Raw genomic sequence first — 15,724 nt, 5'->3', positions numbered from 1 at the left:
GTTGAAGGGACAGGAAGCACAAATTCCTCATGAAGGTCACTGGGAGCAATAAGGAGAGGGGCCATTCCATTTCCACACCTTTTTTAACTTTAATAGATAATGCCAAACAGTCATCCAGAGTGGTTGTGCTCACTAGCAGTGTGTGAGAGTTCACTTTGCTCCAGGTCCTCACTGACACGTGGTTCTTTGTTTTTTATTGTCATTCTGATGGGTAGGTAGAGGCATCTCATTGTGGTTTAATTTGCACTTTTCTGATTATGAAGGATATTGAAGATCTTTTCTTTTCTATTTTTTTTCTCACATAGATACTGTCTTTTGTAATGTCCCTATTCAAGTCCTTTGTCTAATTTTCCACCAGGTTTTCTGTCTTTTTGTAATCATTTTCTAGGAATTCTTTATATATTCTCTTATAAAAGTCATGTGCAGATATTTTCTCCCATTCTGTGGCTTGCCTCTCCACCCTTTTGATGAAAGGAAGTTGTTAATATTGCTATAAGACAATTTATTAGTCTTTTTCTTTATGATTCTGGAGTCCTATTTAATAAATCTTTCCTTATCTTGGTATCATGCAGATATTCCCCTATAATTTTCTAAAAGCTTTATTGGTTCTACCTTTCACATTTAGGGCCACAGTCCGCCTGGAATTGATTTTTGTAGTTGAGAGGTAGGGTCAAGTTTCATTTCCTTCTGCCCTGTGGATGCCCAGTTATCCCGAAATCATTTATTGAAAAGACCTCCTTTTTCCAAAGCAATGCCACCTTGTCATAAATCAGATGAGCACATATACAGGCTCTGTTGGGAGGGCTCTCTATTCTGTTCTCTCAATTCACTGTCCATCCTTACACCAGCAGTGCACTGTTTTAATTACTCTAGCTTTCTGATAAGTCTTAATACATGGTGGTGATCTTCCTCTCACTTTGCTCTTCTTTTCAAGAGTGTCTTTACTGTTCTTGACCATTTACATTTCCATTCTTTTAGAAAGAACTTGTCAAGTTCCCAAAGACGTTAGAATTTTTATTGTAATTACATTGACTACATAGATAAATATGGGGATAAGAGAATTTGATAAGTACAATTTTGAGTCCTCTATTTCATAAATATTATATATCTCCATCAATAATGCTTTGTAGTTGTCAACATAGAGACCTTGCGCATTCTTCTTAGATTTAGTCTTATAAGATTATTTTGTTAGCTTGTTATAATGTGTATATAAATGCAACATGTGTGCATTTACAAAACAATTAATGCAATATACATACCTATATATGTATGTATGTGTATACAATCTATAGAAATACAATGGAGGATCTTGTTTCCAGAAATCTTGCTAAACTCACTTATTAATTCTAACAAGTTTTCTGAAGTTTATTTTAGATTTTCTACACATATAATCATTTCATTTGCAAATGATGGTAGCATTATTTCTACCTTTTCAATTATTAGACTTTTGGTTCTTTTTCTTGCCCAGCTGCTGTGGCAAGGACCTCCAATACAGTCTTGAATAGAACTGGTGAAATCAGACATTCTTTCCCTGATACCAATCTTAAAGGGAAAAATTTGAACATTTCATCATTATATATGATATTTCATTAGGATATTTCTGAATGCTTTTTACAGACTAAGTATTCTTATTCTTCTAAGAAGACATTATCATGAACAGATGTTGAATTGTATCAAATGTGTTTTCTGCTTCAACTGAGATAATCATACGATTTTTCTCATTTTGTGCAATGTGGCTAGTTAGACTGATTTTTTTAATGCTACACTAACCTTGAGTTCTTGGACTATATCCACTTTCTTGATGTATTATTTTTTAACATATATTGTTGGGATTAATTTGCTAATGTTTTTTAAAGAATATTTGCATGAATAAGCTTGTAATTTTCCATTTTTATAATGTGTTTGATGGGTTTTGGTATCAAGTTGACATTGGCTTCATAAAAATCAGTTGAGAAGTGTTTATTCTCATCACTTGAATTGCTTTTGTAGGTGAGTGTGATTTCTTCCTCAGATGTTTGGTAAAATTCACTGGTGAAACCATCCAAATCTAAAATTTCCTTTGTGGAAAGATTTAAATTATCTTTTAATTTGTTTAAAGTTAAATAACTGTTTAGAATATGTACTATTCTACTACAAATTTTAGTAATTTGTATTTTTCTAGTAATTTGTCCTTTTCATTTAAATTTTCAAACTTATTTGCGTACACTTACTCATATAGTACTTTTACCTCTGATGTATATAGGATCTGCAGTGATGTCCCCTTTTTTATTTCTCTTATTCATATTTTGTACCCATGTATTTCAAGTTCTGTCTTTCTGGGGTGGGTTAGTTATTATATTTGTGTTTTTTCTTGCTATTATGTTTAATATAGCCTTAACTTTCTTTAGACTTCATTTACTATTTTCCAATATTTGAGATGGATGCTTAGCTCATTAACATCAGCTTTTAATATTTTTAATATTAATTTCCCTGAAAGCAAGCAATATCCCACAAGTTTTGATGCATAGTATATTTAATATTGTTTAAGTAAATACATGTCCTAATTTCTCTTGTGACTTTTTTCCTTTGGTCATTTATTAGGTCATTTAAGTCTTTAAATTGGTCATTTAGAATTGTATTCCTCAATGTCAAATCAAATGGAATGTTTTTTTGTTTTGTGTGTGTGTGTGAGGAAGATTCGCCCTGAGCTAACATCTATTGCCAATCATCTTCCTCTATTTTGTATGTTGGATGCTGCCACAGCATGACTGTCAAGTGGAGTAGGTCCACGCCTGGGATCTGAACCCGCAAACCTGAGCCGCAGTAGCACAGCGTGTGGAACTTTGACCACTTGGCCACAGGGTCAGCCCCTGAGAGTTTTTTAAAATAATTTTCTTCTTATTTTTAATTATGGTGTAGTTGAATTCTATATGAATTCTGTTTGTTGAGATTTGTTACTTGCTTTATGGCTCAGAATGTGGTCACTGTCTGTAAACATTGAGAGTGCACTTGAAGAGACCGCACTCTACGGTTGTCGAGTGCAGTGGTTTATATATGTCCACGAGGATAAGTTTGTTGATAGTGCTGTTCAAAATTCTATACCTTCCTAGTTTTCTGACTGTTTGTTCTAGCAAACACTGAGAAAGGAGTGTTAAAATCTCCTGAGATTTTGAATTTGTTTATGTCTTCTTTGTTTCTCTTAATTTTTGCAATCTGTAATATGAAGTTATGTTATTAGTAGTATGTAAATTTAGAATTATTTTTATGCTCCTAATGAATTAAACTTTTTCTCATTTCAAATAACCCTTTTTGTGTATAGAAATTCTTTGTGATTCAAAATTGCTTTCTCTAATGTTAATACAGGCCCACTAGCTTTCTCTTTGTTACTCTTTGCCAGATATCTTTTTCATCCTTTCACATTGTTTTCTGATATCTGTATGTTTTAGGTATATTTCTTATAACTTCATATTGTTGAGTTTTGTTTTATTCATTCTGACGATCTTTATATTTTCATTAGAAGATTTTACTTAATTTACTTTTAATGTTATTATTGATACATTTGAGTCTGAAACTTCCATCTTTTAGTTTTTATTTGGTCTGCCTGATCTGTTTTCCTCTTTCCCTCCATTTTTGCCTTCTTTTACATGATTGAGAATTTTATTATTCTTTCTTGAGTTGCGTTGAAAGTTATACACTCCTTTACTCTTATGTTAGTGCTTAGAGATTACAACATGCGTCTTGGACCTATCAGTATTTAATATGAACTGATGTTTATCCTCTTCCTGGACAACGAAAGGACCTTTTGTTAAAAAGAGTCATGTGTTATAATTAAGTCTGTTTATAAATCCCCTAAGACATCATTATTAATATTTAATACAGCCAACATGCATTTATATTTACCCTCACAGTTACCATTTGTGTTGCTCTTCATTCTTTCCTGCATTTTAACCCTTTTGTCATCAGGGCCATGTTTCCTTCTCTTGGAAGGACACTATTTAAGTATTTTGTTTAGTTCTAGTTTAACACTGACCTATTTTCTCAATTTCCTGTTAAGATTTTATCTTCTTTGGTTTTCAGCATTTTAGTGTCATGTGCCTAGGTATAATCTCCCTTTTTTGTCCTATTTAAGGATTTTGGATCTGTGGTTGGGGACTTTTTATCAGATTTGCTAAATTCTCAGCTGTCATTTCTTTAAACATTGCTTCTGCTTAATTCTTTCTCTCCTTTTCTTCTAGGGCTCCAATTGCATATACATCAGCCCCTCCCTCTCCATCCTCTATGCATTTACCCTCTTCTATTATTTCCCAGTCTTTAGTCTCCCCTTGCTTTATTCTAATCAATTTTTCTGACCTTTCTTCTAGTTTACTAATTTTCTCTTCAGGTCAGCCAAATCGACTGTTGAACCATTCAGTGCGCTTTTAATTGAGTTCTTTTTTCAAGTCTAGTTTTTTGTTTTTATTTTTGTTTTTCTCAAATCTGACCATTAGGTCACATTTTATGGTTTCCAGCTCTTCTAGAATGTCAGCCTTGGCTTTAGCTTCATGATCCTAGCAAGCATAGTAATTGAAAGTCCCTGTGAGCTGCTTCCTATTTTTGTGTTTTTTGGATCTTGTTGCATGCTGCCTTATTCTCCTCTTATACCTGATTATCTTTGAGTATGTGTCTGACGTTGCACTTGGAAATTTGTGTTTTATAAATCATTTGACGCCTAGGATTATGTTTTTTTCATTAAGAGGGGACTTTTGTTTTGTTCAGTATCTGGGGGTTCCAGAAGTCTGGAATCACTTTAACTCAATTTTAGGGGTTGAGATTTTCTGGGCCACCCAGTTGACTCTAAGCTGTGTAGCAGTTTACACAAAGGCCCACTCTTTCTTCCAGTTCACTCTATGAGGTTCAGTTCTTCATGGACCCATTAAAAAGCATAGCTGTTTAACAGGCCCCTCTGTTGGTGAATTCTACGGTAGGCAGAATAATAGCCCGTTAACAATTCCCGTGTTTTAATCTCCGGAACCTGAGAACATGTTATGGTACTTCATAAGGGGAAATTAACGTTGCAAATGGAACTAAGGTGGTTAATTAGCTATCCTTGAAGTGGGGAGATTATCTCTAGTTATCCTGAATTATTGAGGTGGGCTCAGTGTAATCACAAGGGGCCTTGTAAGTGAAAGAGGGAGGCAGGAGAGTGAGCGCCAGATGATAGAGTGGGAGAAAGATTCCATCCTCAGTTGCTGACTTTGAAAATGAAAGGAAGCCATGAGTGAAGGAATGTGAATGGCCTCTAGAAGCTGGAAAGAGCAAGCAGTGGATTCTTTCCTAGAGACTCCAGAAGGAACTCAGCCCTTCTCACACCTTGATTTTAGCTCAGTGAGACCCATTTCCAACTTCCAACCTCCAGAACTTAAGATAACACGTTTATATTATTTTACGCCACCAAGTTTGTGGTAATTTGTTACAGCAGAAATGGTGAACTAATTCAGGTCCTATACTCCAAGATTTGACTCACTGGCTCCACTCAATTTCTCAACTTTTTCAGAAACTAGACTTTTCTAAGGGAAAAGAGGCCCCAGAGACCAGTGTGGACTCTCTGGGTCTTGTTTGGGTATTCCTCACCTTCTTGTTCAATCTCGGATACCTTCAGGCTGGTGTTTGAAATGTTTTGTCCACTGTTCCTATTTGCCCTCAGCCAGATGGTCTGTCCAAATTGCATGTCTTTAATGCTGGACAATTTTTCTTTTGAATCCTGATGACTGAGCTCGTCTGGTTGTGCTTTAGAATTCCATGTTCCTGCTGCCATTTTAGTCTCAGAGTCAGTTCCCAGATTAGTGCAAGAGCTTCTTCTTTGACCTCTTCTTTCTCTATCCTCCATCCTGAGTTTCTTCTAGCCAGCAGTATGACTTTCTCCTCCATGGTTACCATTGAGAGCTGGCCTCAGGATTCACTTCGTTATAAATGAATCTGAGACTCCAGTTCCCTTCTCCACCACCTGGTGAGAAGAGAGCACCTTTTCTCCGACTGGACTTTCTGCTCAGTCATCTCCAGAACGTGGCAGGTTCATACCCTGCAGCCCCGTCTTTGCTCACACCATCACGCCCACTGGTAGTGATGAAAGAGGGACCAGAGGCCTGTGGCTGTGAAGAAGACAGGCTGACTTGCAACCTGGTGGGGCAAAGCAGCTCAATAGTGTTTCTCTAGACATGTCTCCTGCAGTGGCACCTGTTGGATTAAGGACAGGTTCTTCTGAGAGGGCTGTTTTAAAGAACAGCCCTCATTTAGGTTTTGAAGTTGGTTTTCTATAAAACAGCTCTTGTTGCTTACTGTTTGTAGGCATAGCCAGTCCTTAGATTCTCTAAATACATTTGATAAAAGAGAAAGTGGAATTCTGCTGGCAATCACAGCCCACAAAGGCAGCACGAAGCATTTTTAGCTGAGAGGGAAAGAAAGACTTTTGATTTTGAGAATTCAGACTCAAACCCAGGACTCTGAGCCTTTGAATTTTGCCACCATCTAAATGAAAGCTGGGAGGTTTTCTGACTGTGAAACAGCAGGAGGGAAGGGAACAAAGGTTGAAAAGACAGGGAGGGAAGGGAGGCCTGGCTCTTGCATGTTCAGGGCAGATTGCAGGAGTGAAAGGCTGGCTTTCTACCTTCAGACACAGAGATGCACTTGGTCTCTAATGCTTGGATTTAGGGCCGGAAAATTTGCAATTAGAAAAAGAAGGCAGAAACCCAGACACCCCTTGATCACTTTCCCCTATGAGCTGTCAAAGGCACTGAGCTTCCGGGAGCCTCCTGTAAGGCCCGCTGAGGCCCTGACGTCTGTCCCATGGTCCCTGTCAGCGTTGTTTCCCTGGAGATAATGACAGCACAGAGACTGTCGTGAGCTGTATTGCCTGCAGTCCAGTGCTTTGTCGTGGGCTGCTGTGCCAACCTACTTATGCACTGATATATTTAGGACACGTTAAATAATACAGTCACGACTATTGCAATGGTAGATTAAATAGTTACTTAGATGTGTTTTGTGATCGTTTCTATTCTATTTCTATTTGTATTGGAGCAAAAGCTCTAAGTAACACTGAATCTATGAAGCTTATTGGAGAAAAGGTTCCTTTGATTTAAGGCTCTTCATACATTTGACGTCTGCTGCCACCAGGACCAGAATGCCTACAGTTCCATTCAGATTTTTATTTATTAGTAGATACTGATTGAGTACCCACTGTGTGCCAGGGGACACTGTGGTAGACAAGACAATTTCTTTCCCATTTCAGGTTAACTAGTTGAAAATATTGCTTTGACAATACAGTCTTTGCAGTAAATAAGTAAATTCATTCATTCATTCGCCCATCAGTATTGGCCCATCTGCCCTCCTTTGAATTCCCACAGCACTGACAGGCATGTATTAAACAAATTGTATTGAAACAGCAAAACAAGTTGGGGTAATTATTTCATTAATTTGGGTTAAATGCTTTGCCTAAATTAATTCAGATATTGTTCTAGCAGCTAGATTAGAGACTCTGAAGAAATCATTTTATATTACTACCAAGTGAAAAAAAAACTTATAAAAGAGAGACTGTGCTTTCTGGAATACAGAGAAGCCCTACCAGCCCCCGTTGGGAGTTCCATGTTCCCCAGCAGTGGGTGGGGGGGCCACCCAGCAAGCAGGGGCTGTAGGCCCCCAAGAGCACAGCATGGATCTCTGGGATGTTTTGGAAGCTTGTGGTACATGAAATCTTTCTGGAATAAGCATTCGTCACCCCTGGGCTGTGTGTGCACGAGGCTCTGTGCTGGTTTCAAGGGAACATAGCTTCTGTTCTCAGGCAACGTGAGGTCTAGCGAACGAGAGATGGAGCCGGCTCCAGCCAAGCGTGTGTGCATAGGGGCCATGCAAGCTCGGAGGGTGGGGAGCTGTCACATCCTGCAATGTAGAGGGCAGTTCTCCAGGTAGAGTAGGATGGGAGGGCAAAGGAAGCTGTGCACAAAGGTTTGTGCCTCTCCAGGACAAGCCACATGGGAGGAATGAACAGGTGCTGGGAGGGCTGGCAGCTGACAGGGTCAGTTCAAGGCTCCCTGGGCAGAGCTTGGCAGCTGTGTCAGGGTGTAGGTTTCACCTTGTAAGGCAGCAGCTGATGTAGGGCATTCAGCCTTCAAAGGCCGGTGTGGGGCAGTGATGTTGAGGGTGGAGGTAGAGAGAAAACCCTGAGTCCCTTGTGACCAGGAGCCTGATGACAGGTGACACAAAGGGCACTTTCAGGACCGAGTCCCAGATGCAGGGAACACAAGGAGCATGTGTTTTCCATGTCTTGTTGCTGGTGAGGAGGTGGAGTTCCTGGGCTTTGTGCGTTCTCTCACCAGGCTCCTCTGTGACCATGGCATCCAGAGACCAAGGCAGAGAGCCTCACCTTGAAATCTCCAGATAGAGAGCTAGGCAGGGTCCCTGCTGGAAGTACTTGCTTATCCAATCGGCCAAGCAATGTAAACTCATTTTTTTCACTTCTTTTATGATAAAAAATAATGGTGTCTGTTTTGATGGACTATAAATGTCCCTCCAGACATCACTGCTTCTTTTGTAGCATGGAGGAAGTCCACTTTTGCTTTTATTGAGTACTTATTAGTAATTCATTTAATGCAAATGTGAAATACAAGATTGGTAACAGAATCTTCCAGATGGATCAAGCATCCATTCAGTGAATGGTATGGGCACCGTTGAATAACATATCAAACCTGTCCCGTGTGGTTGAACAGGGGTACACAGCACCTGCACAGATACCTGTTCTGGCTAGAGGGGGTGCTGAGCATCAGAAACAGGTGGGCACTGGGCATCTATGGAGGGAAAGAGAGAGGGACCACCCTCTGGGGTGACTCTGTTCACAGAGATTTCAGCTGCTACAGTTTCTAGCAGAAATGCAAGTTCAAAGACAGGGCTAAGGGGCCTACCCTGCATCACCACCCTGCCTCTTCCTTTCCATCTAATAAGGGCAAATCACTTTGTTCAAAGAAGCTTGAGAAATATTTGGAGTATGGCAGCAGAAACTGTGAGCATTTCATTGCCAGTAAGGTACTGGTTTGGACCTGCGTGCTCTGCAGTGAGTGATGTCATTGGCTTGATGTCATCAGCTGCACTTGGCCCGAGGTGCTCAGCTTACCGTGGCCAAGCTGCAGAGGGCTGGCAGCTTCGGCTTGAGGGCCTGCAGGAGCAAGAACACTGGCAAGGTAAGGCTGCTTCTTTCTGCAGTGCCTCTCCATACTGAGGCCATCACAAGCACTGGTGTGAATAGAATCACCTCTGCGTCCCATGGGATTGTGGGTTCACAGGGCTCCAGAGACCTCGGAGATCCAAGTTTAAATGCCCTCACTTCACTTGCAAAACTCTCATATTTATTAATCAGAACACCTAGAACTAAATCACATGGCTCCTGATCTTTTAGTCCACTTTTGGGTGAACTCTGCTAACTCCACATCTATGGGCATTGCTAAAGATGAGAAGAGGGTATAGACCATCGGATCTGGGTACATTTACTTGTTGGAAAACATTAAAACTTTAAGACATGTGTAAGTTTCTTTGGAAATTTCTGTAGAATCAATTATATACTTTCCAGCGTATTAAGCAGAGCGTCGTCTTTTCCTGTTAATGCAAGATAGGCTCAGTCAGTGTTGGTGGCTGAGCTGGATCTCTGAGAGGCCAAGGAACTTCTGTCAGTCACTCCAAGGCCTCTTGACTTTGGGCATGACCTTGGACATGGTCCTTAATAACGTTAAAGGTCGTATGAAAACCAACCCCATAGTAGTGGTGTAAGTAGCAATGAGCAGCACTTAGCACAAAGCCTGGCATTTAGCAAGCTTTTTACATTTACAGAATTGTAATTGTAGTTGATGACGATAATGATGATGATGCAGATGATGCAGGTGAAGTAATACAGTGGCTCCCTCAAGAATGACTTACGCATGAGGCTTTCCATGTTTGTCCTGACATTCCTGGATTTCTGGGCTGTATGTTCTACTTGATTATTAATTCGTTTTTTACAATCAGTTCTCAATGTTCATTTATATCTGCTCTTTTAAACTTTTTTTTATTGTAGTAAAATGTACATAATGCAAAGTTTACCATTTTAACCATTTTTAAGTATACAGTTCTATGGCATTAATTTTATTCAGATTGTTATGCAACCATCACCACCGTCCATCTCCAGAACTTTTTCATCTTCCCCCACCGTATATCTGCTTTTTTAAAAAAGTAGAGTCAACATACTCCAAAGGGAAGGGTGGGCTCGGGTGTCTCATTCTGTCCATGCTCCAAGGGGAGGTTGACAAAACCTTGGCTGAAGGATGACTAGGGCATGGCCTTGAAGCCAGTTTGGAATGAAGCAGGTGGGTAGATGAGTGGATAGAGCGATAAACAAATATATTTCTTAAATGGGGGTATTAAACTGCATCGCCAGTTAAGTTAAAAACAATCAATGTAAGTATAATTTTCTCATCCAAAAGGTGCACTCCAGATGTGAAACCCTTGTAAAATGAGAAACTCAAAGATGGGCTCTGTATTAGTCTGCTCGGGCTGCCATAACAAAATACCACAGACTGAGTGGCTGAAACAACAGACATTTATTTTCTCATAGTGCTGAGCCTGGGAGTCCGAGATCAAAATGTCCACAGGATTGGTTTCTTCTGAGGCCTCTCTCCTTGGCTTGTGGATGTCCATCTCCTCCCTTTTTCTTTGCATGATCGTCCCTCTGTGCTTGTCTGTGTCCAAATTTCCTCTTCTTGTGAGGACACCAGTCAGATTGTACTAGGGCTCACCCTAATGACCTCATTTTAACTTGACTATCTCTTTAAATACCCTGTGTCCAAATATGGTCACATTCTGAGGTATTGGGGATTAGGATTTCAACATATGAATTCTGGGGGTAGGGATGGGGGACACAGTTCAACTCATAACAGTCTCTAAAGATCTCTCCAGTTGTAAAAATCCTCAAAATCCTCCCCAATTCCAGACGAAGCAGATGAAGCCAGGCATCTGGTGCCATGGCCATACACATTCCCCAATGTATATGATCATTGGTAGAACATTATGAATGCAGCTCTGGAGTCTCAGAGACAGAATGTCCTACCATTTCTGAGCCATGCACAGTACATTTTTCTTAGAAAGAATAATAAACAGAGACAGAGTATTTTAAGTCTCCCCTCCTTGTCTGCCAAGAATAATCCTGGCATGTTCTGGAACTCACTCCCTTCATGGCCATCCTGGACGCTATATCTGCAGATGTCTGCCCTGGAAAAAGCAACCAACTGGCTTTAAGATAATCCACACGGGGCTCTGGAAACATAGCCTCACTCTGGAAATAGAACCAGAGGCCATTCCAGTCCAAGGAGAGGGGCTGATGGCTAATTAAAGTCCAAGAAGAGCTTTTTAAAATGACATTTTAATTTTAGCTATTGAATTGCGCTACTATCATCTAGTGAGTCTTCTCTTTAACCTACAGGACGCACTGAAAATGGTCAGAACTGCCTTTGGAGTGGTTACCTTTATGGCTGTATTCTGTGCCAGGGACTGCATTGTCATAGTGGAGTAATAATTATCTGGGCTGGGGTCAACCATGTTTCTGCCAGTTCTGTGATTTTTTACCAGTTGCACTTTTTTGTGTGATGATTTACTTGTGTGAGCAAAGACAGTTTGACTTTTCACCATGTTGTGACACTTGATAGAGAAAAGAGAATGACAAGCTTAATAAGAGAGAGCTGATTTTTAAAAAATCCATGAATTGTAGCCCGTTATTTATACTAAAGGCTTATTTTCTATATTTCCTTCCTTTCTGCCTCCTCCCTCTCCTCCCTCTCTCCACTCCTGATCTCTTCATATGCTCTATGGCACTTTTATATCTATCAGTCACAAAATTCTAAATGAAAGACCTTCTTTGGGGTGAGCTATCATTTTTTCATCAAGCAGAATAATAAAGAAATTACTGCCTTACACATTGGTTATTTAAACGTTTTTCTTCAAATATATGTGAAGGATTTTTAGCACACATTGAGGAAATGATAGTTTATTATAATTTCCTATTTTCCAGATGGAATTTGCTTCTCTGAATCTGTATAGAAAATTGGAAGGTGCTGGTCTTTCTGAAGAAACTCATTCATCCCTTCCCATCATTAGTGGCTTCCTTTGCTGTAATCTCATATTCTCTTACTTTGCATTAGAGCTACAATCCTTTCAGCTCACTCACTCACTATTCTACTAATTGCTCTTCATTCTATAATGATTAGTTATCATTCATTATAAAAAGGAAGAAGCATGGTCTAAGTGCCATGTGCATGGGGATTCTGTAAAGGTTACTAGACAGAGACCTTCTTCCGTAACATTTCCCTGCCGTGGATGCCAGACAGAAAATCAAGTGCCTTTTAGAACAGAGCAGTCTGAGTCCATATTTCTCTAATGTCTACATGCTGTATTATTCTAGGTCTCTGAATTCAATCCTTTGACCTTCACCAGTGTAATCGAGTGTGAGAAGCCAAACAACGACCTGACTAGGTTTCGTGGTTGCATGTGAGTATCCTACATCTGCCTGAAGTGGTCATCCTATTTGGCAAACTGTATATGTAAATATGTCTCTGTATACACACACACACACACACACACACAAACCAGTTCTAAAATAGTATTCGTATTCTTTGCCATGTTGTGCACCTTTGAGGAGTGTTGCCCTGCACCTGAGCCTTCTTGGTTGCTTATGGGACTAGTTGGTAAGATCCTACATGCAGTAGGAACTCATCAGAGCAGCCTGTGATGAAGAGTGACTGCTTTTCCTTCCTCTCTTGGTTCCTGGGAAGGTGAGGGAGTGACAAGGGAAGGGTAGCTGACTACTTGTGGCCCCATTAATGGTAGCTCAGGGACCAGACACCTGGAGCCTGGGTGGAGTTCATTCATTCGTTCCTTTATGATTTTACCCATTGAAAAGATATTTGTTGATCACCTACAAAATACTGGGCCCTCTTCAAGGCTCTGAGGATCATACCATGAACCGAATAGACAAAATCCCTGCCTCTATGTTCATTTCATCTAGTTACAGGAAAAGGGCGACAATAAACACAAGAATAAGTACAAGATATAATATGTCAAATAGTCCAGTCCCTTGCTCCAAAACAGAAAGATAGAAAAGGTGGATAAATGACACAGGATTGGCCATGTGTTGGTCCTTACTGAAGCTGGCTCTGGGTACACAGGAGGTAATTATACTAGTCTCTCTACTTTCATATACATTTGGAAATTTCAATAATAATAATAGTGTGTGTGTGTGTGTGTGTGTGTGTGTGTGTGTAGGCAGTTGGTGTGGGGAAAAATAACATGGGAGGGAAATAGGGAGAATGAAGGAGTCGCTGAGTTGCATACCAGGGCAGTCGGAGGTGACCTCACAAAGAACGAAAGGAGATGTGTAAGCAAGAACCTGAGGGCACAGGTTTGACTTACCCTGATTTCCTGCTCAATCTTTTGTGCATCAGTCAACTCTTGCAGGCCTAGATTTCTTGTCTGGAGAATTCGGGGCCTTCTGGCCGGCTCTCCCACTCAAGGTGGGAGCTGACGAGTCTGCTGCTTAGCGGTCCAGCTGCAGAGTGCCCCCCCCCCCACATAGACGCATTGCCCCACTTTCTGCTTCTGAAAGTGGGCTCCACTTCCCAGAGCTTTTGGTATAAGTTTGAATCTTCTGCTTTACAAACACCTCCAGCAACGTTGCCTGTGCCCAGCACACAGTAGGCTCTCCGTCATGTTGTGGGCTGAATCAACAAATAAAAAGTGTTAACAGTAAAGGGTGAAATTTGTCTGCTGATGAGTGATGGCCCAGTAACACTGAAATTGCCCTGATTCTTGCCTGAGGATCACAAACTTGGAAAATGTCAGATCATCCCTTAAGGGAACCAATTAAAGGAGGGCAAAACTCATAAGGAAACATTAAAATGTAGTATGTACAGTTTGGGGGAGAATACTCAACTACTCACACATAACTGGTCTGCTGTGGACTTTTAACCTCTCTGGCCCCTGGGCTATCTTCTCCAGGACCCCTTGACCTGGTGTCCCCAGGACCTCACTCACATGGCACCATTCTCAACACCACCACGAATCTCTCAACAGAGCAGGTACTGGGTTTCCAAAGACCCTGAAATACCTGTTGTGAAGGAGGCAGTGTCAACCTCTAGAGAGAATGTTCTGTGGACGTTCTTGCTCATGGGGTAATTTTTGGGGGCCAACACTACCACAGAAAAAGGGTAGACGTCCTTCTCCAAGACTGTACACCTCACCTCACTGTAGTCAGTCTCCTCTGCATCTCTGGGGTCCCCCTGGAGCCCTGGAAGGTGTGGCGCTCTTATGCTCCGACGACTGCTCACCCCTTTGCTGCCTGCGCTAGAGCTGGATTAACACTGAAGGCAATTCACCCCTAAGTCAGCAGCTCTCGGGCCCACCCTCAGGGAACTACCTTTGTGGTAGGAGATTAAACAGTGTGGCTCAGTGCTGAGGCTGGAGCACTCTGGAGCCCACACTGTCCAGCCAAATAACCTCAAGTAGACAACCTGACTTGATTTATCTCTGTAATGGGGAGAATTACAGGAGCTCCTTGTGTCATCAGTGCAAAGTTTAGTCAGTTGAGTCCACAGAAAGCTTTCAGAAGGGTGGGTGGGTTAATAAGTATCCGCCGCTATTATGGTTACTGCTACTCTTGTTAATATTACTATTAGAGATAATACTGTAGAGCAGGGAGAGAGAAGAGTCAGGAGGGAGGTAGCTGATTGAATGTGTCCAGGCAGGAAGATCCAATTGAAGAGGTGGCTGGGAGGATGGTTTGTCTTCAGTATATGTGTCAGAGAAGCTATAGGACGAAGAAAGATGGGGTTTTGAGGTTTCCTGAATTTGAGGAACTGGCAAATGCATCAGGTGGAGTGACCCAGCTGACAGGAAAAAAAAATATGGGTCAAGAAATCAGGGGAGTGGGAGCTGGAGGTAGAGATTTGAGACCCATCTGCGTAGAGGTCATGTTTGAAGTCAGGGATGAGGCCAGGCCAAGGTGGGGCAGAGGGTTAGGGAAGAGAGGGAAGGAACGAAGACATGGTAGCCCCAGCAGTCAGGAGCAGGAGGCCTTGTTGTCACAGGAATGCAGTTCCAAGGGCGATGCCCAGCAGTGGAGGCACAGCAGGGATGTTTAGGAAGGAGGTCTGTAGAATGCTAGACCTCACAGGGAGCCTAGGAAGAGAGGACCACACTGCCAGGGGAGCCTGAGACGGCAGACTCCACATTGCAGGAGATGGAAGAGGAATTATATTGCTTAACCACTCTTTACAGAAATGTGGCTTAAAAAGGAGGGACAGGGCCAGAAATGAAAGCCTCAAAAAAAGATCAGCCGGGCCAGCCCGGTGGCTCAGCGGTTAGGTTCGCATGTCCCACTTCGGCGGCCCGGGGTTCTCTAATTTGGATCCTAGGTGCAGACATGGCATCACTTGGCAAGCCATGCTGTGGCAGGCGTCCCACATATAAAGTAGAGGAAGACGGGCACGGATGTTAGCTCAGGGCCAGGCTTCCTCAGCAAAAAGAGGAGGATTGGTGGCAGATGTTAGCTCAGGGCTAATCTTCAAAAAAAGAACAGGGGCTTTTGTTAGGAAGAGAGAAGACACAAAAGGCCAAGCTGGTAGAGCTCTCTGGGGCATGTGATGGGGTGTGGCGACTTCCTTGTGTGGAGAGGGTGGTGACCAATGAGGGGCAGTGTCCCGTG

General features: G+C 41.6%; 1 protein-coding gene across 1 annotated transcript in view; it reads left to right on the top strand.

Annotated features, from left to right (window-relative positions):
- Positions 1 to 15,724, top strand: part of ATP10A (ATPase phospholipid transporting 10A (putative)) — a 179,836-nt gene that overhangs the window by 104,033 nt on the left and 60,079 nt on the right. The window contains 1 exon segment of the mRNA XM_070572238.1: positions 12,428 to 12,513. Within this exon segment, the coding sequence (XP_070428339.1) occupies positions 12,428 to 12,513 (86 nt within the window).

The sequence above is a fragment of the Equus przewalskii genome, chromosome 1, assembly GCF_037783145.1.
Source record: "Equus przewalskii isolate Varuska chromosome 1, EquPr2, whole genome shotgun sequence".
Classification (NCBI taxonomy): Eukaryota; Metazoa; Chordata; class Mammalia; order Perissodactyla; family Equidae; genus Equus; species Equus przewalskii.
Note: the sequence above shows the minus strand (reverse complement) of the source record. Positions and strands in the feature narration are given on the sequence as shown.